This window comes from Canis lupus, chromosome 27, assembly GCF_011100685.1.
Source record: "Canis lupus familiaris isolate Mischka breed German Shepherd chromosome 27, alternate assembly UU_Cfam_GSD_1.0, whole genome shotgun sequence".
NCBI classification, from domain to species: Eukaryota; Metazoa; Chordata; class Mammalia; order Carnivora; family Canidae; genus Canis; species Canis lupus.
Genome location: NC_049248.1, coordinates 40,356,202 through 40,383,366, shown reverse-complemented (window position 1 = coordinate 40,383,366; position 27,165 = coordinate 40,356,202). Strand labels below are relative to the sequence as shown.

The 27,165-nt window shown below is 36.1% G+C and overlaps 1 protein-coding gene and 1 long non-coding RNA gene across 2 annotated transcripts in view; both read left to right on the top strand.

Annotated features, from left to right (window-relative positions):
- Positions 1-27,165, top strand: part of LOC119877652 — an 82,470-nt gene that overhangs the window by 26,174 nt on the left and 29,131 nt on the right. The gene's annotated exons all lie outside the window — the stretch shown is intronic.
- Positions 26,109-27,044, top strand: OR8S3 (olfactory receptor family 8 subfamily S member 3). Its single transcript, NM_001388763.1, has one exon. The coding sequence runs from the start codon at positions 26,109-26,111 to the stop codon at positions 27,042-27,044; it is 936 nt and encodes a 311-aa protein (NP_001375692.1).

The window sequence follows — 27,165 nt, the reverse complement described above, 5'->3', positions numbered from 1 at the left end:
ATATAATCTAGCTCCATCCGTGTCATTATAAATGGCAAGATTTCATTATTTTTTATGGGTGAGTAATATTCCATCACACACACACACACACACACACACACACACACACCACCTCTTTATCCATTCATTAGCTGATGGGAAATTGAGCTCTTTCCATAATTTGGCTATTGTTGATAATGCTGCTATATACATCAGGGTGCGTATGTCCTTTCAAATTAGTATTTTTGTATCCTTTGGTAAATACCTAGTAGTGCAATTGCTGGATCATAGGGTATTCTATTTTTAACTTTTTGAGGAACCTTCAAACTTTTCTGGAGTGACTGCACCAGTTTGCATTCCAACCATCAGTGCTAGCAAGAGGGTTCCTCTTTCCCTGAATCCTTGCCAACATCCTTGCTTTCTATGTTGTTAATATTAGTGATTCTGACAGGTGTGAGGTCATAGCTCATTGCAGTTTTGATTTGCATTTCCCTGATGATGAGTGATGTTGAGCATCTTTTCATGTGTCTGTTGGCTACCTGCATGTCTTTGGAAAAAATGTCTTTTCATGTCTTCTAGCCTTTTCAATTGGATTATTCACTTTTGGAATGTTGAGTTTGATAGGTTCTTTATACATTTTGGATACTAACCCTTTATCAGATCTGTCATTTGTAATTTTCTTCTCCCATTGCAAAGGTTGTGCTTTAGTTTTATTGATTGTTTCCTTCACTGGGCAGAGGCTTTCTACCTTGATGAAGCCCCATAGTTCATTTTTGCTTTTGTTTCCCTTGCCTTCATAGATGTAACTTGCAAGAAGCTGCTGTGGCCAAGTTCAAAAAGGGTGTTGCCTGTGTTCTCCTCTAGGATTTTGATGGATTCTTGTCTCACATGTAGATCTTTCATCCATTTTGAGTTTATCTTTATGTATGGTGTAAGAGAATGGTCTAGTTTCATTCTTCTGCACATGGCTGTCCAATTTTCCCAGCACCATTTATTGAAGAGACTGTCCTTTTTCCAGTGGATCGTTTTTCCTGCTTTGTCGAATATTAGTTGGCCATAGAGTTGAGGGCCCATTTCTGGGTTCTCTATTCTGTTCCATTGATCTATGTGTCTGTTTTTGTGCCAGTACCACACTATCTTGATCACAGCTTTGTAGTACAACTTGAAATCTGGCATTGTGATGCCCACAGCTTTGGTTTCTTTTTCAATATTCCCCTGGCTATTCGGGATCTTTTTTGATTCCACACAAATCTTAAAGATTATTTGTTTCAAGTCTCTGAGGAAAGCCCATGGTATTTTGATAGGGATTGCATTAATTATGTAGATTGCATAGACATTTTCACAATATTAATTCTTGCAATCCATGAGCATGGAATATTTTTCCATCTCTTTGTGTCTTCCTCAATTTCTTTCAGAAGTGTTCTGTAGTTTTTAGGGTCTAGATCCTTTACCTCTTTAGTTAGGTTTATTCCTAGGTATCTTATGCTTTTGGGTGCAATTGTAAATGGGATTGACGCCTTAATTTCTCTTTCTTCAGTCTCATTGTATAGCAATGCCACTGATTTCTGGGCATTGATTTTGTATCTTTTGAGAAGGTCATATGATTCTTATCCTTTCTTTTCTTTTCTTTTTTAAAAGATTTTTATTTATTTATTCATGAGAGACAGAGAGAGACAAAGACACAGGCAGAGGGAGAAGCAGGCTCCAAGCAGGGAACTCGACGTGGGACTTAATCCCGGAGACCCGGGATCATGCCCTGGGCTGAAGGTGGCGCTAAACCGCTGAGCCATCCAGGTGTCCCATGAATAATCCTTTTAATGTACTATTGGATTCAATTTGCTAGTATTTAGTTGAGAATTTTTGCATCCATGTTCATCGAGCATATTGGCCTATAGTTCTCTTTTTTATAGTGAGGTCCTTGTCTGTTTTGGAATCAAAGTAGTATGGCCTCATAAAATGAGTTTGAAAGTTTTCCTTCCATTTCTATTTTCTGAAACAGTTGAGAAGAATAGGTATTACTTCTTCTCTAAATGTTGGTAGAATTCCCCTGGGAAGCTATCTGGCCCTGGACGTTTGTTTGTTGAGAAATTTTTGATTACTGATTCAATTTCTTTGCTGGTTATCAGTCTGTTAAAGTTTCCTATTTCTTCCTGTTTCAGTTTTGGTAGTTTATATGTTTCTAGGAATGCATCCATTTCTTCTAGATTGCCTAATTTATTGACATAACTTTTTATAATATTCTTTTATAATTGTTTATATTTCTGTTCTATTGGTTGTGATCTATCCTTTCTTATTTGTGATTTTTTTTTTTGAGTTCTTTCTCTTTTCTTTTTGATAAGTCTGGCTAGAAAGTTATCAATTTTATTCATTCTTTCAAAGAACCAGCTTCCTGTTTCATTGATCTATTCTACTGGTTTTTGGTTTTGCTTCTATGTCATTTTTCTGCTCTAATCTTTATTATTTCCCTTCTGGTGGCTTTACGTGTCAATTGTTCTTCTTCTAGCTCCTTTAGGTGTAAGGCTAGGTTGTGTATTTGAGATTTTTCTTGTTTCTTGAGGTAGGCCTACATTGCTATATACTACCTTCCTAGGACCACTTTTGCTGTATCTGAAAGGCAGTTTAAATTTTTAACAGCTTTATTGAGGCATAATTTGTATACAAGAGCTATATAATTTAATAAGCTTTGACATATATATGATTGTGTGTGTGTGTGTGTGTGTGCACGCGTGCGCCACCACAGTACAAATGTTTCTTTATGCTGCTTTGTGATCCTTAACCTCTTGCACTTGGCCAACATTCCAATAATCTACAAACTCCATTTCTAGGTCAGCTTCGACTGACTGTTTTTTTTTTTTTGCTTATTGTGTGTTGTACTTTCCTTTTTCTTTACATGCCTAAGAGTTTTTTATTGTGATATTATGATATCAGATATTAAGAATTTACTCTTCCAGGTTCTTGATATTTTTTGAATTCCTAAAAGTATTATTGAGCTTCATTCTAGAAGCAGTTAGGTTACTTTCAGCTCTTGTTTTAAATTTTGTTAAGTAAAACCAGAGTAGTGTTTAATCAAGTTTCAATTTTCCCTGCCTTTGAGACAATACCCTACTGAGTAACCGATTGGGCAGAAAGTCACAAAGGTCTATATGAAGGCAGTTGAGAAATAGAGAACAGCATTAAGAAATAGAGAAATGGGGAGGGGGAACAAAACAAAGTAACCAAAGCCAAATTCAAATTAGTCTGTGACAGAAATCTGTTGCATTTCTATACATTAATAATGAAACAGCAGAAAGAGAAATTAAGAGAAACAATCCCATATATAGTTGTACCAAAATTAATAAAATGCCTAGGAATAAACATAATCAAAGTTCTGTACTCTGAAAACTATAAAACATTGATGAAACAAGTTGAAGATGACCCAAAGAAATGGAAATGCATTGCTCTCCCATAGGCTGGGAGAGCAAATATTGTTAAAATGTTTATACTACCTCAAATAATCTACAGATTTAAAGCCATTTAGAAATGACGAATACCCACCATTTGCTTCAATGTGGATGGAACTGGAGGGTATTATGCTGAGTGAAGTAAGTCAATCGGAGAAAGACAAACGTTATATGGTTTCATTCATACAGGGAATATAAAAAATAGTGAAAGGGATAAAGGGGAAAGGAGAGAAAATGAGTGGAAAATACAGAGAGGAAGACAGAACATGAGAGACTCCTCACTCTGGAAAACGAACAAGGGGTAGTGGAAGGGGAGGTGGGCGGGGGGATGGGGTGACTGGGTGAAAGGCACTGAGGGGGGGCACTTGACAGGATGAGCACTGGTTATTATACTATATGTTGGCAAATCGAACTCTAATAAAAAAATAAAACAAAAATAAAGCAACCTTTACCAAAATGCCAATGGAATTATTCACAGAACTAGGAAAAAGAATCCTAAAATTTGTATGAAACCTCAAAAGGACATGAATGACCAAAGAAACCTTGAGAAAGAAAAAAACTGGAGGTATCACAATTCCATATTTCAAGTTATATTATAAAGCTATAGTAATCAACCCAGTATGATATTGGCACAAAAAGACACACAGATCAATGGAACAGAATAGAAAATCTAGACATAAAACCACAATTATGTAATCAATCTTTCCCAAAGGAGTAAATAATAAACAATGGAAGAAATACAGTCTCCTCAATAAATGGTGTTTGGAAAATTGAGCAGCTACATGCAAAAGAATGAAACTGGACCAATTTGTTATGTCATACACAAAAGCAAGCTCCAAATGGATTAAAGACTTATATGTGAGACCTGAAGCCATAAAAATCCTTGAAGAGATCATAGGTAGTAATTTCTTTTACATTGGTGGGGCAAAATCTTTGTAGATTTGTCTCCTGAGGAAAGGCAAACAAAAGTAAAAATAAACTATTGGGACTATATCAGAATAAAATCTTCCGCACAGTGAAAGAAAAAATCAACAAAACTAAAAGACAGGGAGAAGATATTTGCAAATGACATATCAGACAGAGGACTAGTATTGAAAATACATAAAGAATTTATCAAACTCAACACCCAAAAACCAAATAGTCCAACTAAAAAATTGGCAGAAGACATGAACAACCATTTCTTAAAAGAAGATATACAAATGGCTAACAGACACATGAAAAAAATGCTCAACATTACTTGGCATCAGGGAAATACAATTCAAAATCACAATGAGATACCACCTCACACCAGTCAGAATGGCTAAAATTAAGTCAGGAAACAACAGATGTTGAGGATGTGAGAAAAGGAACCCTCCTACATTGTTGGTGGAAATGCAAACTGGTGTAGCCACTCTGGAAAACAGTATGGAATTTCCTCAAGAAGTTAAAAATAGAGCTACCCTATGAAACAGCAATTACACTGTTAGGTATTTACTCCAAAGACACAAATGTAATTATCCAAAGAGGCACCTGCACCCCAATGTTTATAGCAACATTATCCACAATAGCCAAACTATGGAAAGAGCCCAGATGTCTATTGACAGATGAATGGATAAAGAAGATGTAGTGTATGCATATACCAATGGAATATTACTTAGCCATCAGAAAGGATGAAATATTACCATTTGCATTGATGTGATGGAACTAGGGGTATTATGATGAATGAAATAAGTCAATCATAGAAAGACTGTTATATGGTTTCACTCATATGAGGAATATAAAAAACAGCATAGAGGATCATAAGGGAAGGGAGGGAGAACTGAATGAGAAGTAATCAGGGAGACTAACTATGAGAGACTGTTAAGTATAGGAAACAAATTGAAGGTTGCTAGAGGGGAGAGGGGTGAAAGGGAGTGGAGGGATAGGGTAATTGGATGATGGGCATTAAGAAGGGCACATGATGTGATGAACACTGGGTGTTATATGCAACTGATGAATTAATGAACTCTACATCTGAAACTAATAATGTACCATATGTTGGCTAGTTGAATTTAAATTTAAAAAAATAGAGTGAAATGGTGGATAATTGATGAAGAGAGAAATTCCCGTTATAGGCCAGAGGTGGAGAGCTGGAAAGAGAACCACTGCTATCACTGTAACAAGAAGATAGCTGGACACACTGTGGATTAACAACTACAATGCCTGAAACTATAAGCAGGTTATAGGGCAAACACTTGCATGAGTAACAAGGTTTAACTAGGATAGATACTATGAAAAATACTAAACTGGTATAAAGAATAAACACAACATTTTAAATGAATTCCTAAAGGGTGAGTGTGGGCTAGTGTGAGAATATGAGGTCTCTGGAGGCTGTGGAGTAGTTCACACTCTCTTGCAGGCTTCTCTTCTGAGAAATGTAACGAAATAGAGTACCCTAAAAAAGCCTCCCTGTGTTAGGGGTAGGGGAGCAACAGTCATTGCAAAAACTCCACCTGGACCCTTCTCCTTTATTTCCATATGGAACCAAAACTTTAATTTGCACAGAGTATATCATTAAAACCTTTAATTTGAGGGTACTGGTAAAATTTCTTTGCACCTTGAGGAAAGGAAAAGAGGGAGAAAATGGAGTAGTACCCATGGGAAAAAGAGCAGGATTTTGTGCTAGACAGAGAAAACATATGTTACCTAGAGAAGTACAAATATAAGAGGTACAATATAAGAATATATATATTATTTTATAGCAGAATTCCCATTAAAACCATGCAACCAAGAAGACAGTAGAGTGAAGTCTTTAAAATGCTGCAAGAAATAAATGGTCAACTGAGAACTGTATACCCAGCAAAGATAATCTTCAAAACTAAAAAATAAATAAAGGTTTTTTTTTAAGGCAAACAATACATGAGAGAATATATTTCCAGAAGACCTACTTTATTAAAAAGATAAATGAAGTTTCTCAGGTACATGGAATATTATATAAGCTAAGATTTTGGACTTACAAAAGGAAATGGAGAGCATAAAAAGAACAAATGAAGGGAAAATACAATCTTTTACAAAACTTTAACTGCTCTAAAATTATTTTTAAAGGAAAAATAGTAACGACGTGTTTGTTCTGTTTTATATAATAACAACACATTGTGTGTTTACAGGTAAAATGCATGACAACAGTGGCATAAGGGAGAGGAAGGAGGAATGAGAATAAATTGTTATAAGGTGCTATACTTATTTGAAGGTAGACTCAGATTATTTAAGTATGTGTATGATAGCAACCTAGGGTGACCACTAATAATAATTTTAAATGTGAATGAACCACTAAGCAAATGGGTTTAAACACAGATATTATTATATTGCAGTCTAACGCAAGTATATGCTGTCTATAAGAAATAAAATTTAAGAATACAATAGTATATAAAACAAAAATGGATGGAGAAAGACATATTATTATGAAAGACTATGAAGAGAACTGTGAGAACTCCGTTTATGCTAATTTTTCAAAGTATATTTTAGAATAAATAAGATTATCAGGGACAAAAAGAGATGTTACATAATGATAAAAGAATAAAATCTCCCCCAAAGAATAATGTCCTAAATGTTTATTGATCTAAAAACAGAGCTTCAAAAATATATGAGGCAAGAGAAGTGATAATCTGCAAGATGAAGGGCGAGGAGTTTTGCACACTCTCTCCGCCCCCCAAAACCCGCAAAACAATAAATAGACAAATAAAATATCTCAGAGAAAGTTCTGGACTGTAATGAAGAAGCAGAAAGAAACTCTGCTGAGCTCAAAAATTGGAGATGGCCACATAGAAAAGCATAGGAAGCATTTTACTTGTGTCATCCTATTCTCTGGTCCAGAGCAACTCAGTTCCAGGAAAGATCTCCTCAGAGGATGGGGATCCCCTCATACCACGGGGAAAAGGAGAGCAGGAGAACCCCAGAAAACCTCCCTGCTGTGCATATTTGCAGCCTTTGCTACTGAGGACTCCCATAGTTTTTTACCAGCGCTTATTCCAGCTGATGGAGCTGCCTGGAGTCCCCACCACTGCATCTCCTCCCTAGGGCTGGAGATGTTGCTGTAGTGAGACTTGCCCCTGGGGTCCCCAGTCACTGTTGTGCCCCACTTTCTGGGATCAGGATGCTATAGTACCTTGCCATATATGGGACCAGAGCTGCTGCTTCTCTGCACCCTGCCCCCAGTCCCAGGTCATAGCTTTGTCCTACCATTACCAGGACATCCACTGCTTCTCTGAGCTGTACCCCTTGGGTCCCAAATCATTCTTTGACTGCCATTATTGGGGTCATGCTGCCACTGTTCTGAGCCCTGTCCCCAGATAACAGGTTGTGACTTTGATTTGCCATTATTGGGACTCAGCCACCACTGCTCTGCAGTCTACCTGGGTCCTAACATGCACCTTTAATGGACTACCACTGGAAACATGCTCCTGTTGTTCTGCCTTTGCCCCCTGGGGCCAGAGTTGGGACTTTGACCCATCATCCATGGGCTATGCTGCTACTACACCCTGCCTCCTTGGCCCAAGCCACTGCTGTGTCCTATAATTCTGAGCCTGATGCTACTACTGCATTTCTTCTTCCTTCTTGAGTCACTATGGCAGCCCTAGAGCCCTAGACCCTGGTTCCATGAGAGATTTGCACGTTTTCACACCTTAGACACCAGTACCAGTGCAGTAGGAACTACATTTGTGTCCCAGGACACAGATAGTGATACACATACCTAGTACTAGGACCCGAGCTTTACTACCACTTTGAGTGCCAGCATGCCAGAACAGGCACCAAGAGGGATCTCTTTGATTTCCTCCCATGGGTAAAAGAATGCAACAAGAAGACCCCAGCAGGTTTCCTTTGAGAATAGCAATTGCTATAGCCAACACAACCATCCACAGGAACTCAACAGTCTTGGCCACGGAAGACTCTCACAGTCTGTGCCAATGTTGGCCTCAGATGATGGAGCTGCACAGAGACTGTACTGCCCTGTCCTCCCAGAATCAAAGACACTGCATCCCACCTGACCAGTGCCATTGCAGTGACCTTCAGATGAAGATATTCCCCATGAAGCCAGTCCAAAAAGGATGGAAGAGGTGATTGCTTCCTCAGATACATAGAGATCAATGCAAACTCATCAGAAACATGAAAAAAAAAAACAAGGAAAGATGATACCATTAAAAGAACATAATAGTTTTCCAGTAACTGATCCTCTAAAAATGGAGATCTGTAAGTTATCAGAAAAAGAATTCAAAATAATTATTTTAAGGAAATTGAGACTTAACACAGACAACTCAACAGTCTCCTGAAAACAATGCATGAACAAAATGGTAAGTTAATAAGTGATTAGAGTCAGAAAAGAACCAAACAGAAATTCTGGAGCTGAAGAATACAATGATTAAAGTGAAAAATGCAATAAGAGCTTCAACAACAGCCTCAGACAGAAGAAAGTCTGTAAACTGGAATACAGAGCTCTTGATATTATCCAATCAGAAAAGAAAAAGAAATTAGAATGAAAAAAATGAAGAAAGCCTATGTGAATTATGGGCAACTATCACAAAGAAAAATATTTGCATTATGGGAGTCCCAGAGGAGAAAAGGGACAAAAATCTTATTTGAAGAAATAATGGCTGAAAACTTCCCAAATCTTGGGAGAGATATGACCAACAAGGTACACAAAGCTCAAAGATCCCCAAAGGATTCAACCCAAGGAGGTCTTAACCGATATACATTATAATCAAGTTCTCTAAAATCAAAGACAAAAGGGGAATTTTAAAGGCAGCAATAGAAAAAACACTCATCGCATGCAAAGTAATCCCAATAAGATCAACAGATTTCTCAGCAGTAACCTTCTACCCAGGAGAGAGCGGAATGATACATTCAAAATGCTCAAAACAAAACAAAACAAAAAACAAAAAAACCTGTCAACAAAAAACACTTTACCCAGCAAAGTAAGTTGCTATTCGGAAATGAAGAAGGAATAAAGACTTTCCTAGAGAGAAAAAAAAAGGCTGAGGAAATTTTATCACATGGCTAGCAAATGAATGCTAGACATGGCTTGCAAATGAATGCTAAAGGGAAATCAAAATTCTGAGACAAAGAAAAATGGAAACACAACATACCATAACTTATGTGATGCAGCAAAAGCAGTTCTGAGAGGCAAATTTATAAGCATCTATATTGAGAAAAAAAGAAAAATCTCAAACTTACCTGTCAGGGAAATAGAAAAGAAAGAACAAAATGGATCAGAAATAAATGAAATAAAGACTAGGAAGATAATAGAAAAGATAAAACTAAGTGTTGGTTTTTTGAAGTGACAGCATTGACAAACTTTTGCTAGACTTAAAAGAAAGAGCTGACTCATAAATGAAAAAGAAAGCACTACAACTAATATGACAGAAATATAAGAATCATGAGAAACTATGTGAATAATTATGTGCTAGCTTATTAGATAATTTAGAAGAAATGGATAAATTCCTAAAACACGCAAGTTACCAAGACTGAATTAATTGTGAAGTAATAGAAAATCTGAAAAGACCAATAATGAGGAAAGATTGAATCAGTAATCAAAAATCTCCCAACAAATAAAATCCCAGGACCATATAGCTTTACAGGTGAATTCTATCAACTTTTTTTTTAATTTTTTATTTATTTATGATAGTCACAGAGAGAGAGAGAGGCAGAGACATAGGCAGAGGGAGAAGCAGGCTCCATGCACCAGGAGCCCGATGTGGGATTTGATCCCAGGTCTCCAGGATCGCACCCTGGGCCAAAGGCAGGCGCCAAACCGCTGCGCCACCCGGGGATCCCTTCTATCAACTTTTAAAAAACTAATAGCAATTCTTCTCAAACTCAACCAAGAAATTGAAGAGGAAGGAACACTTTCATATGCATTTTTATGAGGGGAGCTTTACCCTATACTAAAGCTAGACAAGGACGATTCAAGAAAGAAAATTACAGGTTCATATCCCTGGTGGACATAGGTGCAAAAATCCTCCAAAAAAACTAACAAACTGAATTTAACAGCACACCAAAAAGATCATATGCCATGATCAGGTGGAATTCATCCTTGGGATGAAAAAATGGTTTAACATCTGCAAATGGATCAACATCATACACCATAACAACACAATGAAGAATAAAAATCTTACTTCAGTACATGTAGGAAAAGCATTTGACAAAATACAACATTCTTCCATTATTGACAAAAAAACTCTCAATAAACTTGATATTAAAGAAATGTTCCCCAACATGAGTCCATTTAACCAAGGAAGTGAAAAACCTGTAAATTAAAAATTATAAGGCTTTGATGAATAAATTGAAGAAAACATAAGTAAATGGAAAGATATGCTATGTGGTTGGATTGGAAGAATTAATATTGTTAAAATGTCCAAATTACACAAAGTAATCAGACGCAATGCGATCCTCATCAAAATTCCAATGGCATTTTTCAAAGAAAAAGAACTATCTTAAAATGTCTGTGGAACCAGAAAGGGCCCCAAATAGGCAAAGCAGTCTTGAGAAGGAAGGAAAAAATTGGAGGCTTCACACTTCCTGATTTCAAACTATACTACAAAGCTGTAGTAATCAAAGTAGTATGGTACTGTCATTAAAACAGGGACAAAAATCAGTGGAACAGAATGGAAAGCCCAGAGTAATCCCACATGTATATGGTGAACTAATATTTGGCAAGAGTGGCAAGAACACACAACAGCAGAAAGGATAATTTCTTCAATAAATGGTGCAAAAAAAATGAAACTGGACCCCTATCTTATATCACTAACAAATTAATTTGAAATGGATCAAAAACTTAAATGTAAGACATGAAACCATAAAACTCATCAAAGAAAACATAGGGATAAAAGATCCTTGATATTGGTATTGAAGATTAACTTTTTAAGGGATCCCTGGGTGGCGCGGGTTTGGCGCCTGCCTTTGGCCCAGGGCGCGATCCTGGAGACTCGGGATCGAATCCCACGTAGGGCTCCTGGTGCATGGAGCCTGCTTCTCCCTCTGCCTATGTCTCTGCCTCTCTCTCTCTCTCTCTGTGACTATCATAAATTTAAAAAATAATAACTTTTTAAAATTTTTATTTAAATTTCAGTTAACATACACTGTAATATTAGTTTCAGGTGTACAATTTAGTGATTCAATGCATATAACACCTGATGCTCATTATAAGTGCACTCCTGAATCACCATCACCTATTTAACCCAGCCTCCCCACCCACTTCCCCTCTGGTAACTATCAGTTTTTTTCTCTATAGTTAAGAGTCTGTTCCTTGGTTTGCCCCTCTCTCTGCCTCTCTCTCTTTTTGCCCTATGCTCACTTGTTTTATTTCTTAAATTCCACATATGAGTGAAACTATACAGTATTTGTCTTTCTCTGACTTATTTCACTTAGCATTTATACTATCTACACCCATATCATTGCAATGTCAAGATTTCATTCTCTTTAAAGGCTGAATAGTCTATATAAATGGGGAGAGATGGTGTGTGTGTGTGTGTGTGTGTATACATAATACATATATATGTAGAGTGTGTACATATATATGTATATATACATATATATATGTATATCCCTATACAGTGGACACTTGGGCCAGTTTATAGTTTGATTAATAAGATGCTGCTGCTATAAACTACAGGGTGCATGTATGTGTCCCTTTAAATTATTATTTTTGTATTCTTTGTGTAAATACCTTGTAGTGCAATTGCTGGATCATAAAGTAGTTCTGTTTTTCTTTTTTGAGGAACCTCCATACTGTTTTCCATAGGGTGGAAACCAGTTTGCATTCCCACCAACAGCATAAGAGGGTTCCCCTTTTTCCACATTCTGGCCAACATCTGTTGTTGCTCGTGTTGTTGATTTTAGCCATTCTGACAGGTATGAGGTGATAGCTCATTGTAGTTTTGATTTGTATTTTTCTGATGAAAAAAAAAAGAAATTGAATTCTTGAATAAAATATCAAGAATACAGACAGCAAAAGCTAAAATAAACAAGTGGGACTACATCAGACTAAAGCATAGCAAAAGAAACAATCTATAAAATGAAAAGGCAACTACAGAATGGGAAAAAATATTTGCAAACCACATATTTGATAAGAGGTTCCTATCCAAAATATATAAGGAACTCATACAACTGTATAGCAAAAAAACAATCCAATTAAAATGCGCTTAAAATCTGGTTTGTCTGATAGAAGGATAGCTATTCCAGCTTTCTTTTCATGTCTTCTAATATGACAAATGGTTCTCCTTCCCATCACTTTCAATCTGGAGGTGTCTGATCTAAAATGAGTTTCTTGGGTCTTGTCTTTTTAAAATCCATTCTGAAACCTACATCTTTTTATTGGAGCATTTAGTCCATTTACATTTAAAGTAATTATTATAAGATATGAATTTAGTGCCATTTTATTACCTATAAAATCACTGTTCCTATAGATTTTCTCTGTTCCATTCTATTATTTGTTGTTTTTGGTCTCTCTTTCTGTTCAGAGTACCCTTTAATATTTCTTGTAGGGCTGGTTTAGTGTTCATAAATTTCTTTAGTTTTGTTTCTCTTGGAAATTCTTTATCTCTCCTCCTATTCTGAATGACAGTCTTGCTGGGTAAAGTATTCTTAGCTTCATGTTTTGCCCATTTAGCACCTTGAATATGTCATGCCACTTGTTTCTGGCCTACAGCGTCTCTGTGGTCAGGCCAGCTGCTGGCCTTATGTGTCTACCCTTGTAAGCTAAGGACCTCTTGTCCTGAACTGATTTCAGGATTTTCTCTATTTTTGTAATTTTCAAGTTTCACATAATATGTCAAGGTGTTGACCTACTTTTGTTGATTTTGAGGAGAGTTCTCTGTGCCTCTTGGAATTGAATGCCTGTTTCCTTCCACAGATTAGGGAAATTCTAAGCTATAATTTGTTCAAATAAACCTTCTGCTCCTTGTTCCCACTCTTCTTCTGAGACCTCTATTATCTGAGTGTTATCTGAGTGAATAAAGTGTTATATCTTTATTCCATAAAGTGTAATTCCACTTTATGGAATTGCTAAGTTCCCTAAATCTATTTGTGATCTAATAGTTTTCTTTCCCTCTTCTTTTCAGCTTTCTTGTTTTCCATAATGTTATCTTTGATATCACTTATTTGCTCTTCTGCTTCATGACCTTCACTTGAGATTGCATCTCAGTAATAGCATTTTTAACTACAGCTTGACTGGATTTTAGGTCTTTATCTCTACAGAAAGGCTTCTCTAGTGTCTTCTATGCTTTTTTCAACATTTTAAACCAAAGACTGTAGTAAGAGATGAAGAAAGACACTATATTGCAATAAAGGGGTCTATCCAATAAGAAGATCTAACAATTATAAATATTTATGCTTCTAACTCGGGAACAACTAAATATATAAATAAGTTAATAACAAAATTAAGGAAACTCATTGATAATAATACCATAATAGTAGGGGACTTTAACACTCCACTCGCAGCAATGGACAGATCATCTAAGCAGAAGATCAACAAGGAAATAAGGGCTTTGAATGACTCAGTGGACCAGATGGACTTAACAGATATATTCAGAGCACTTCATCCTAAAGCAAGAGAATATACATTCTTTTCAAATGCACATGAAACATTCTCCAGAACAGATCACATAATGGTTCACAAATCAGGTCTCAGCTGGTACAAAAAGATTGAGATCATACCATGCATATTTCAGGCCACAATGCTATGAAACTTGAAGTCAACCACAAGAAAAAAATTGGAAAGACCACAGATACATGGAGGTTAACCAACATCCTACAAAGAATGAATGGGTCAACCAGGAAATTAAAGAAAAATTTAAAAGACACATGGAAACAAATGAAAATGAAAACACAAGAGTTCAAAACCTTTGGGATGCAGCAAAATCAATCCTAAAAGGGGGAGTATATAGCAATATAGGACTTTCTCAGGAAACAAGAAGTCTTGAATACACAACCTAACCTTACAGCTAAAAGAGCTGGAAAAAGAACAGCAAATAAAGTCTAAATCCACCATGAAAAGGGAAACAATAGATTAGAATAGATCTAGATATCTATATCTATAGATAACAATATATTAGAGCAGAAATAAAGATATAAAAATTTAAAAAGACAGTAGAACAGATCAGCAAAACTAGGTGCTTTTCTCTGAGTTAACAAGATTGATAAACTGCTAGCCAGACTTATCAAAAAGAAAAAAGACCCAAACAAAATCGTGAGTGTGAAAGAGGAGAGTTCACAGCCAACACTACAGAAATACAAACAATTATGAGAGAATATTATGAGAAATTAAATGCCAACCGATTAGGAATCTGGAAGGAATGGATGCATTCCTAAAAACATAAACTACCAAAACTGAAATAGGAAGAAATAGAAAATCTGAACAGACCCATAACCCTCAAAGAAATTGAAGCAGTAATCAAAAATCTCTCAACAAACAGGAGTCCAGGCCGAATGGCCTCCTAGCAGACTACCAAACATTTAAAGAAGAATTAATACCTATTTTTCTGAAACTGTGCCAAAAAATAGAAGTGGAAGGTAAGCTTCCAAACTCACTCTATGAGGCTAGCATTAACTTGAACCCAAAACCAGACAAAGACCCCACTAAAAAGGAGAATTACAGACCAATATCCTTGGTGAACATGGATGTAAAAATTCTCACCAAGATACTAACTAATAGGATCCAACAGTACATTAAAAGGATTATTCACCACAATCAAGTGGAATTTATTCCTGGGCTGCAAGCATGGTTTAATACCCACAAATCAATAGATGTGTTACACCACATTAATAAAAGAAAGGACAATAACTATATGATCCTCTTAATTGACACATAAAAAGCATTTGATGAAACACAGGATCTTTTCTTGATAAAAACTCTCTGCAGTGGAGTGATAGAGGGAACATACTTCAATATAATAAAAGCTGCATACAGAAAACCCACAGAAAATATCATCCACAATGGGGAAAAACTGCGAGTTTTTTCCTTGAGGTTAGGAACATGACAGGGATGTCCAGTCTTACCACTGTTGTTCAACATAGTACTGGATGTCCTAGCCTCAGCAATCAGACAACAAAAAGAAACAAAATGTATCCAAATTGGCAAAGAAGAAGTCAAACTTTCATTCTTTGCTGTTGACATAATAGTCTATGTGGAAAACCCAAAAGACTCTACCCCATAATTGCTAGATCTGATACAGGAATTCAGCAAAGTCACAGGATATTAAATCAATGCACAGAAGTCAGTTACATTTCTGTACACTAACACTGAGGCAGAAGAAAGAAATCAAGGAATTGATCCTGTTTGCAATTGAACCTAAAACCATGATATGCCTAGGCATAAATCTAACCAAAGAGGTAAAGGATCTGTACTCTGAAAACTATAGAACACTTATGAAAGAAATTGAGGAAGACACAAAGAAATGGAAAAACATTCCATGCTCATGAATTAGAAGAACAAAAAATTATTAAAATGTCTATGCTACCCAAAGCAATCTACACATGCAATGCAATTTCTATCAAAATACCACCAACATTTTTCACAGAGCTGGAATAAATAATCTGAAAATTTGTATGGAACCAGAAAATACCCTGAATACCACAGGATTGTTGAAAAAGAAAACCAAAGCTAGAGGCATCACAATTCCAGACTTCAAGCTGTATTACAAAGTTGTCATCATCAAGACATTATGGTGCTGGCAAAAAAAAAAAACCCAGACACATAGATCAGTGGAACAGAATAGAATTGACCTCAGTTCTAAGGTCAACTAATCTTTGACAAAGCAGGAAAAAATATCCAACGGGAAAAGATCTCTTCAACAAATAGTATTAGGAAAATTGGGCAGCTACATACCAAAGAATGAAATGGGACAACTTTCTTACACCATACACAAAGATAAACTCAAAATGGATGAAAGACCTAACATGAAACAGGAATCCATCAACATCTAGAGGAGAACACAGGCAGTAACCTCTTTGATCTTGGCTATAGCAACTTCTTGCTAGACATGTCTCCAAGGCAAGGGAAAGAAAAGTGAAAATGAACCATTGAGATTTCACCAGTATAAAAATCAAAGGAACAATTAAATTAACTAAAAGGCAATCTTTTGAATGGGAAAAGATATTCTCAAATGACATAACAGATAAAGGACTAGTGTCCAAAATCTATAAAGACTTATCAAACTCAACAACCAAAAAAATAAAAAATCCAGTCAAGAAATGGGCAGATGACATGAACAGATATTTTTCCAAATAAGGCACACAAATGTCTGACAGATATATGAAAAAATGCTTAACATCACTTGGTATCAAGGAAATACAAATCAAAACCATGATGAGATACCACATCACACCAGTCAGGTTAGCTAAAATGGACAACTCAGGAAACTACAGTTGCTGGCGAGGATGGGGAGAGAAGGGAATCCTCTTACACTGTTGGTGGGAATGTAAACTGGTATAGCCCCTCTGGAAAACGGTATGGAGGCTCCTCAAAAAGTTAAAAATAGAGCTACTCTATGACCCAGCAATTGCACTACTAAGTATTTATCCGAAGGACGCAAACATTGTGATTCGAGGGGCATATGAATCCAGTGTTTATGGCAGCAATGTCCATAATAGCCAAAATATGGAAAGAGCCCAGATGTCCATCAACAAATGGATAAAGAAGTAGTGTGTGTGTGTGTGTGTATATATATATATATATATGTATGCATATAAATAGTATATATGCATACATATATATATACACGATGTGTATATAGTGTGTATATATACATACATATACACACACACAGTGGAATATTACTCATCCATCAAAAAGAATGAAATCTTGCCATTTGCAACCACGTGGGTGGAACTAGAGGGTGTTATGCTAAGCCAAATAAGTCAGTCAGAGAAAGTCAAATATGATTTCACTCATATATGGGATTTAAAAAACAAAATGGTTGAATGTAGGAGAAGGGAAGGGATAATAAAATAAGATGTTGGGGATTCCCAGGTGGCCTATAAACATATAGAAGGGTCCCCAACACGATTGGTAAAATGAAATTAAACCACAATGATTTTCTACTTCACATGAATCTGATTTGCTAAAATTAAGAAAAAAGACTAACAATACAAAATATTGACAAGAATGTGAAGCAACTGAAACCCTTATAACATTGGTACTGAGCATGCAGTGTTACACTTTGGATATTAGTTTGCCAGTTTCTAAGACTAAACATATAGTTAGCAGCAATTCCTCTAATATTCAAGGAAAATTAGTATGTATGTCTACATAAAAGATTTTTTATAAGATTGTTCATACCAACTTTATGCATATTAGCCAAAAAGTGGAAACAATTAAAATACCAATCAACGGAACAATGGATAAATTGTGAAATGTTCATAAAATAGAATACCGAAAGATCAGATTTCAGATAAGTGGTTAAATTCCTTTTGTACTTTACCTGTCATTGCTATATGTTTTTAATAGAACAGTGTGCCAAATAAATGCTTGCTTGGTCTTCATTGGAAATCTTCACTGCAATTGAAGTTGATCTGTGCCAGCAGTAGTTATGAAAATTAATTATGATGATAAAAATACAAAAATTATTATGACTTTGTTTTCCTGTCATTGTACTAATTTAAATTTATTGGCTTTAGATTATATGTCTTCTCAAAGTGATATTTTACTGAAACTGTAGACACATAAAATTTTCCTGTTCTCCCCTAGAGATGAAGAAGTCTCCTTTGAGAGGCTGAATGACTTACATGCATGGCTCTGATCTTGTTTATTCTCACATGTTATTCTTAACATGTTAAGGGGAGTGTGAGAATAAACAACTATGTGAGCTTATCTATCTACTCAATGAGTCTACATAGTCAAATAGATAACCTCACGTAGTCAATAAACAACAGTAAGTTGGTATAACAGAATTGGAATATGTAAACTATCAAACCAGATTTCAAACATCTCTATTTGATACTGATGCAGCAATTGCAATATAGCATTCTAGACGACAAAGTAACTAGCATACATACACAAGACATAGACACAATAAGTTTTTGCTCAGTATAGCACTAATTACAATAGATTTGACTTGGAATCAGCTTGAATAGTCATCAATGGGAGAATGACTAAATTATGGCAGATCTGTGTTAAGAATATCACATAGGCATAAAGAGGAAAAAGGTGGATATTACATGTGGACATGAAAAGACCTCCAAAGTATATAATTAAATGATGAAAACAAGCTGGAGCAAACCTATGGATCTCATATATATATATAGAAAATGCCTCTGAGCATTTTCTGCTAAATCATTGTGTCTAGGTAAGGTGGTATAGTGCCTAATGATATGGCAGGAGATTGTTTCATAATTTCTTACATAATGAAAAACTAATGAAAGCAAGTTTGTCTTGTTTTTACTCATTTGATTATCCTGATATTTAGCTCACTTGTATTTACAAACCTATTTCATATACACATGGGAAGATGATCAGGAGATAAATTCAGTCACTTCTCAGTTTCCATAGTAAATCCCAGGAGGGTTCATCCACCTTGTATTTGGCCTGTGGGAAAATCTTGGCTTCCTACACAGAGACCAAATTTTCTTTTATTTTCTTTTCCCTCCCTGTTCCTATGGAACTCTCATCAGAATGGCAGGGCTTGTCATTCAGTAGTCCAAAGTGATTGCTTCAACACAGAAATTCCAAAGATATTGCATAATAAAGTCCCTTGTTGCACTCCCAGAAGTTGTTCCTTTTAGTTAATGAGTCCAAAGTCAAACTTCTAGTGTGACTCTAGGGACTGCCTGACATTAGCCAGCTGCCTCTTAGACTCCTCATTCTATCCTACAACCCATCAACCGACAATATCCAGCTGCCTGCCTCTGATTGGTTACATAGGAGGATCCATTATTTGGATAGTGCAAACAGCAAGATATTTATTGTAAAGGAAGTTAAGTGGACAAATGATTGTGTTGTCAGGATTAAGAAAGATGAAATAAATTATTTGGATGACATGATTCTCAAGCAGAAATTAGAAAAAATTTCTGAAGATTTATCTACAGGGTCTTTTGGAGCTTGGGTAAACCTACTTCTTTTTTCATAATCAGCTTCTTAGACTGAAAAGTATGCCTAGTCGCAGAGTAATTGTAGTACATTCTCTCTATGGGAATCACCTGAGCAAGGATGGCTTCACTGATTAACTCTGACCTCAGAATACAAGCCAAGACCATAATAATGTCCTTCCTAAATTGTCTGATGTTTTTGTTCCTTCTTCTTTTTTTGTATATATATTTTTTTATTGGAGTTTGATATGCCAACATATAGCATAACACCCAGTGCTCATCCCATCAAGTGCCCCCCTCAGTGCCCGTCACCCAGTCTGACCAGTTCCATGAGCTACTTTCTTCTCCCTTCTCTCCTGCTTTCCTTCTCTTATGGCTTTCTAAGACACTTATTTTTTATTCCTTTCATCTAAGCTTTTTTTTTTTTTTTTTTTACTGTCGAGCTCTTTTGCAATGCTATTTCCTCCAGGATGACTATTTTTTATCTGTTCCCTAAGATGTTCTAGTCAGTTTCTCAGATGTCCTTCTTTTCCTCATCCTTTGAAATATTAAACATTTAAAATAAATTGAAAACTGAGTTTCTTTAAAGCTTGTATTTTATGTAAATTATCCAATTAAATTACTATAACATTGGGTATTATTAGCCCCACTGTGCAGATGGGAAACATGAAATTAAAAGATGAAATTTCTTTTTTAAGCTCACATATCTAGAAAATAGAAGATCTGGGATAGGGCCCTACAAATGTCTGCCTCCAAGGAGATCTGCTATGCCTCTGCTGCTTTTCCTTACCTTTTGGCATAGAACTTGAATTTTATCAGGGTTTGGAAAGGTTGGGCCACTGACATTACCTGAGCAGGTAAGAATATCAAGCACATTATTTCTAGTATTTGTATATTAAAATCTTTTTTATGCCCTGAATTCCAGGAAGTTGCATTTTTGCAGTTAAAAAATAAATCACGGGGGTGCTTGGGTGGCTCAGTGATTGAGTGTCTGCCTTTGGCTCAGGTCGTGATCCCGGGGTCCTGGAATCGAGTCCCACATCAGGCTCCTGTGAGGAGCCTGCTTCTCCCTCTGCCATTGTCTCTGCCTCTCACTTTGCCTCTTTCATGAATAAATAAATAAAATCTTTTTAAAAATCACAGAATTTGTATCAGGTAAGTTATAGATTTATTTTATGTAATTTTATGAGTTGTCAGCATTTCCTTAAATATCAGTACTATAAAGTAATATCTTTAAGAAATGCATACATTGCAACAATAAGTATATTTGGTGGGTCTTGCTTTCTTAAGCAGAGATCTTACTACTTCATCTTCATATGTGTGTATAAAACCAAGAAGTAAAGTCAAAACTGACTATATATAGCATATAGCACATTTTCATCAATAGATTTCTAATTCCCTCACAACAGAAATTGGAATTGTCAGCATAAACTTATCCATGCTGACAATGAGTATGATTTTAGATATCAACATAAAGCAATAAACAAAGTCAAAAAGATACTTGTAAAAGAATCACAACACTGTAAAACTCACTCATATCTATATTTGTGGAGCAACTGCACACAAATGATTATTTGTTTATAAGTTTCTCGTTCAACATTTTATTCTGCAAATCTATACCTAAAAATTAAGTTATTTAAATATTTAAAATCATCAGAAAACCAAACAATTCAGTAATTCAAGACGTGTTTTCCATTTCTGTCTTTGACTTTAGTTGTTTGGGGTTTTTTGCACCATTTTGACTGTGAAAATATGGCTTTAATGCTGTTAACTAAAGATCTCAAGGCACAACCATGTTGGCAGAAAAGGCTAACCTAGTGAGCACCATAGATTGGATATTCATCACACCTGAACATTAAAGTAGTTGGTCCAGCTACTTGGTTGATGTGTGCAGGGCAAACAACTGGTTGGATTTCTCCCCTAACCAGCTGATTTTCACTGTATTAACAGAATGTTAGATTCTTTGTTGCTTCAATATTAGGGATTTGAAGTATGATTTCTCAGTTGCTTTTCAGTTTTGGTCACTTTACCTAGCATATATCTTATATATGTTGGTCAAGTTCTATATATTCTTGTTTCTTACAGAGGTGAGAATTCACGATTTCCACCTGACAAAAGCAAAAGGAAAAAGCACATAAATAGTTGTCTTAATTATGTATTTGAATAAATAATTTGTTTATTTGGAGTGTGTTTGGTGGGCATAGAGGGGAATGTGTTTTAACCAAGAATAATATTTTACTATCAGATTTATATTGTAAACACAATGGCCTTGGTAACTAAGGGAAATATACTGTAACTGTTTTCTATAAATTTTTGTATTTTAAGAACTACATTTAGCTTTAATTTGATCTTCCACAGTGGAAAAGTCTAAGTAAAACTTAGTTATTAAGTTTGTGTGTGGGAAGGTTTATTCAAGAATTTTAAAAACATTTTTCATTTTGAAAATATATAAACATATAGGAAAGTTGAAAGAGTAATACGATAGTATAACTTTCACCTAGATCCACAAATTGTTAGCATTTTGCTGCATATACTTTATCTATTAATTTATCAGTATGTATTTATCTAATTTGATCTGCTGAATCATTTGAAAGTAAGTTATGACATTGTACCTCACTCGTGAATATTTAAGCATCCATTTCCTATGAATAGAGATATCCTCTTACATAATCACAAGCCCATTGACAGGCCTGAGATGAATAACAATAATTCAATAAATATCTAATACTGAGTTTATATTTTAACAAGTGGAATTTGAAGCTTTTGAAATGTAGTGCTTTCTTGCCCTCTAAGAGAGTATTTCGCTCTAAAGAATTATTACTTTTTGTGTCATTCTTTTTGTGTCTCACCATGTTGTCCATGCTTCTAGGACAAATGTGACTGTTAAAAGCTACCACAGATGTAGTAAGCTTTTTTATTTGGTGCTCTTCCTGGCAAGCGGGAACTGGAAACTCCATAAGATGATCTTAGTTACTGTGTGATGTATACAGCTAGTCCTCACTCATGTGGAGAAGTACTGTTTAAAATCTTGTCAATCAAGTGCATAATAGGAATCATTGTGATTTGCATATAAATCCTTGGGAAATTTTACTGCAGTCTAATTTATGTAATAATACTGTTGATTTCCAGGTTTGTTTAGTAAAACTTAGTGAAACCAAACCAGACAAAGACCTCCCTTAATCTACCCAGAGCATATGACATATCGCATCAGTCAAGGAGCAGGACATAAAGCAAAACCAGGACACATAGAAAAAAGGTGATGTTTATCTTTGGCACTTCTCATTTTATATTTTCCCCTAATACCAAGTGCCCCTCATCAAGTCAGGGACTTCAACTAATACAGACCATTTAGAAGCTTGTATCTTGGTCACATAGACTGGCTTGTCTTTCAAAAGCAGTCTCTTCATTCATTCATTCATTCATTCACTCATTCATTCATTCATGTTTTTCACTGTCACATTCTGAGTAACCCTTATGAGCTGTTTATTATGCTTGGTACCCTTTGTCTGACTCTGAAATTAATACTTCTCAGGGAACTTTTAGTTGGGGCAAGAGCCAACTAATTTCCTGCACATAATGATGTTAATATTTAGAAAAAAACCTATTATATTATGTTCCCAGAGCTGTTTACTTTAAATTTTGAAATAAAGATTGAAGAAATAAATGAGCCGCGATAAAAATGGAAGTTTTAATATAAATTTTAAAGCACTTTATTGAGAGGACATTGACAAAGAAAAATCTGTACATATTTAATGTATTAACTTGATGAATTTGAAGGTAAGTATACACTCTAAGACCACCATTACAATCTATGCCATAGACATACCCATCACCTCCAAAAGTTTCTTCTCACCCTCTTTATCATTGCAATTTTTGTGTGTGATAAGAACACTTAAGATATACCCTGTTAGCCACTTTTTAAGTATATAATATAGTATTACTAACTCTTGTCACCATGGTATATGGTAGACCTCTAGGATTTACTCATCTTGTATAACTGATTTTGTACCCTTTGACTAATTAATACCTCCCTATTTTTCCTTCCTATCAGCCCCTGGTAACCACATTTTACTCTCTGCTTCTATGGGTTTGACTATTTTAGATTCCTCATATAAGTGTTCTCATGGAGTATTTTTCCTTCTGCGTCTGGCTTATTTCACTTAGCATATAGACCTCCAAGTTCATCAGTGCTGTTGCAAATGGCAGGATTTCCTTTTTTAAGGCTGAGTAATATTCTATTACATGTGTATATGATGTTTTCTTTATCCATTAATCTGTGATGGACTCTTAGGTTGCTACTATGTCTTGGTTACTGTGAATAACATGGCAATGAATATTGGGGTGCACATATTTTTTCAAGAGGAACTTTAGCAAGAAAAGTCCTTCACTGTCAGCTGGGCCAGATATTCTGGGTAGGTTGGCTGGTGGGGACCATGAGCAGACTGACTGATGGAGTATGTGGGCTGGCCTTGTGCTTTTTGCTGGGGTTCATAGGCAGGTAAATCTGGGGCTGGCATCTGTGGGTATGCTTGCCCTCTTTTTCTACCATGGGAGAACTTGTGGGTCAGGGATATCTTTTTTTGTGGTTCTCTTTGCTGAGTTGTGAGAAGATTGACACAAGTAAAGATATTTTTTCCCTTTCAAATGTGTCTTTTCTCATTTCTGTGTTCCACCAGGGTGCTGTAATCTGTCACCTGGATTCCAGATCTTTCATAAAGGTATTTTCATCCATGGATGGTTGTTAAATCAGTATTTCTTTGAGGGGACAAGGGCTGGGATCTCTTATTCCACCATCTTACTAACATTTCTTAATTTTGTTTTTAAAAGGTTGTTCTGAGAATCTCTAAATGTTAAAGAAGAAACTTACTGTGAAATCAAAGCCCTAGCATTGACTTTTATCAGAATGGTTGTTTCTTTGCAAGGTATTGCCTTGATCCAAGGTTCAGATTTTCGCTATAGTTCATGGAATCTCTGGATCTCGTTAGTTGGACTATGTTGGTAGGCAACAGAAAGGGAATTTTATTTTGTAAGTGCTGGCTCTGAAATAGTACAACACAAGCCTCACTCCTGGCTACTGTGAACCCTTGCCTGGGTTCTCTTGGTTTGCCCTGGGAGTGATGGGGTGATCTCAGGATAAGCATTGGGAGCCCCCATGCACAAGATTACTATAACTAAAGAGTGAAAGAAGAAGACTTTAAGGGATTATATGCTATATTCTGACCCCAAGTAACTAAGTAAATATCACATATTGTTCACAATTTATTATTTTACATTGCTGGTGTTGAATCCATCATGTTAACTTCCAAAATATGATTTTCTACTTCTCCCTTAAAACAGCATTCTTAATGTTCTCTTCACAAGCTGAAGAGTTTTATTACTTACTGAATTTGAAAGTATTGTTGCCACAAAACAGTGTACTACCAATGAGAATTCAGATAATTAGGTTTTGTTCCTTACGTGGGCTGGGAGGCTTAGCTGTCAGTCAGTGAATGAACAACAGGACAGTTCCCTCAGTTTTCACTGATGGTGGAGTAAATGAAGTAGTGCTAAAATAGAATAGCAAGGGCCAGGAAGCACTTCCAGTTTGAGGCAAGAATATTGAACAGTTATACTGAGACTCAGATGAAGTCTAAAATATCAAGCCACTATGAGAGTATACGCACAAGTTTCAGAGTATAAGGAGAGAGTTTAGATAACCATGTGGGGATCTTATCTGCAATAATGGCTTGGACAGGAGTAGTGATTACATATATTCCTGGATATGTGATTTTTAGGGTTAACATGGTGATCTAACTAGAATGTTGTCCTATTAACTGAGAACAGCTTCTCATGACCAATTGTAGTCATATACCATTGCTTACAAAGCCCACCTAAAATATTACTGTGCATCATGATCTAGGCTACTAGTTTTTTAAAATTTATTATTATTTTTTAATGTATTTTAAAATTAAATTACAATATGATGCCATTAAATAAAATGAAGGAAATTTAAAATTAGAAGAATCGAGAACAATCTAATTCCACATCCAGTTTCTAATTCCTTGATGTCTTATTGTCCTCCTATCCTGTAATAGTTTCTTACACTTCACCTTGGTCCCTAGTCCCATGATTGTGCACTTAATTTTATCATCATCAATACCTTTATAATTTATTGTGTACATGTGGGCATGCTCACACACATACACATGCACAACCAATGATTTTATTTACACTTTATTGAAAACAGATGGAGGGAGTCAAATGGAAACACTTCTTGCCTTCTTAACTTCTTCTAGGCATAAAGTATCCCTACTCCTACCTACATCCTCTTAATTTAGACTTAATCCTACCTCAGTTTCTCAAGTAATGCCCTCCTGAAATTTTCTTCTCCACCTTCTTCTCATAGCAGAAAACTTCTTTTCAAATGTATCACTCTAAACTACATAAAAACATTATAGTTCCCCAAAATATTGTAGTAAAAACTAGGATCTTGGCTTATTTAAAATATCACTGGCAAGATGATGATCAAGAAATTGACTTTTAAATACCTGAATGTGGATTGTGGGACAGTAATGAAAAGATATTCATGTAGAATAAGATCTAGGTGCTGGGGAAACTGAGAGACACTGAAAGATTTTTGGTGGATCTTCTTGTTTTCCAGAGAGAACACTTCTCTATATGGCAATGAAAAACTACAGTGCTATCAGTGAGTTCATTCTTCTTGGACTATCTATTGACCCCAGTATTCAGGTAATACTCTTTGTGCTATTCCTTCTGATTTATCTCTTCACTCTGATGGGAAATTTCTTGATGCTCTTGGTGATTAGGGCTGATTCTCACCTCCACATACCCATGTACTTCTTTTTGCAACAACTCTCCTTCCTGGACCTCTGCCACTCATCTGTCACAGTCCCCAAGATGCTGGAGAATCTACTTTCTGAGAGTAAAACTATCTTTGTAGAAAGCTGCCTAGCTCAGGCCTTCTTTGTGTTTGCCACAGGGGGCACTGAGGCCTGTCTGCTGGCTGTGATGGCCTATGACCGCTGTATAGCCATCACCTCCCCTCTGCTCTATGGCCAGGTGATGAACAACCAACTCTGTGTTGGGATGGTGTGGAGTTCCTGGGGCCTGGCCTTTGCTGATGCTCTCATCAATATCCTCTTGGCTGTCAATTTAGACTATTGTGAGGACCAGACTATTCCCCATTTCAGCTGTGAGCTGTCTTCTCTCTTCCCTCTGTCTTGCTCTGATACCTCCACCAATTTCACACTTCTGCTCTGCTCCTCTTTCCTGCATTTCTTTGGAACCTTCCTAATGATTGTTTTGTCCTATGCCCGCATTGTCTTCACCATCCTGAGCATCAGCTCTACCTCAGGCAGAGGCAAGGCTTTCTCCACCTGCTCCTCCCACCTTACTACTGTGATCTTGTTCTATGGCTCAGGTTTCCTCAGCTATCTCTTGCCAACTTCAGGCTCCCCTCTGGAGATGATGTTCTCCTTGCAATATAGTGTCATTACTCCCATGCTGAACCCGCTCATTTACAGCTTGCAGAACAAGGAGGTGAAGGCAGCTATGGGAAGAATCTTCAGAAAATATTTCTATTCTTTAATGTAGTAGATACAAAATCATGACTAAAGGAAAATGAACTATTATGCTACATGATCAAATAATGGATTTTAAGGAGAGTTTCTTCATTGTCCATGATGCTAGATGCTACAGAGAACATAGTGGCGTT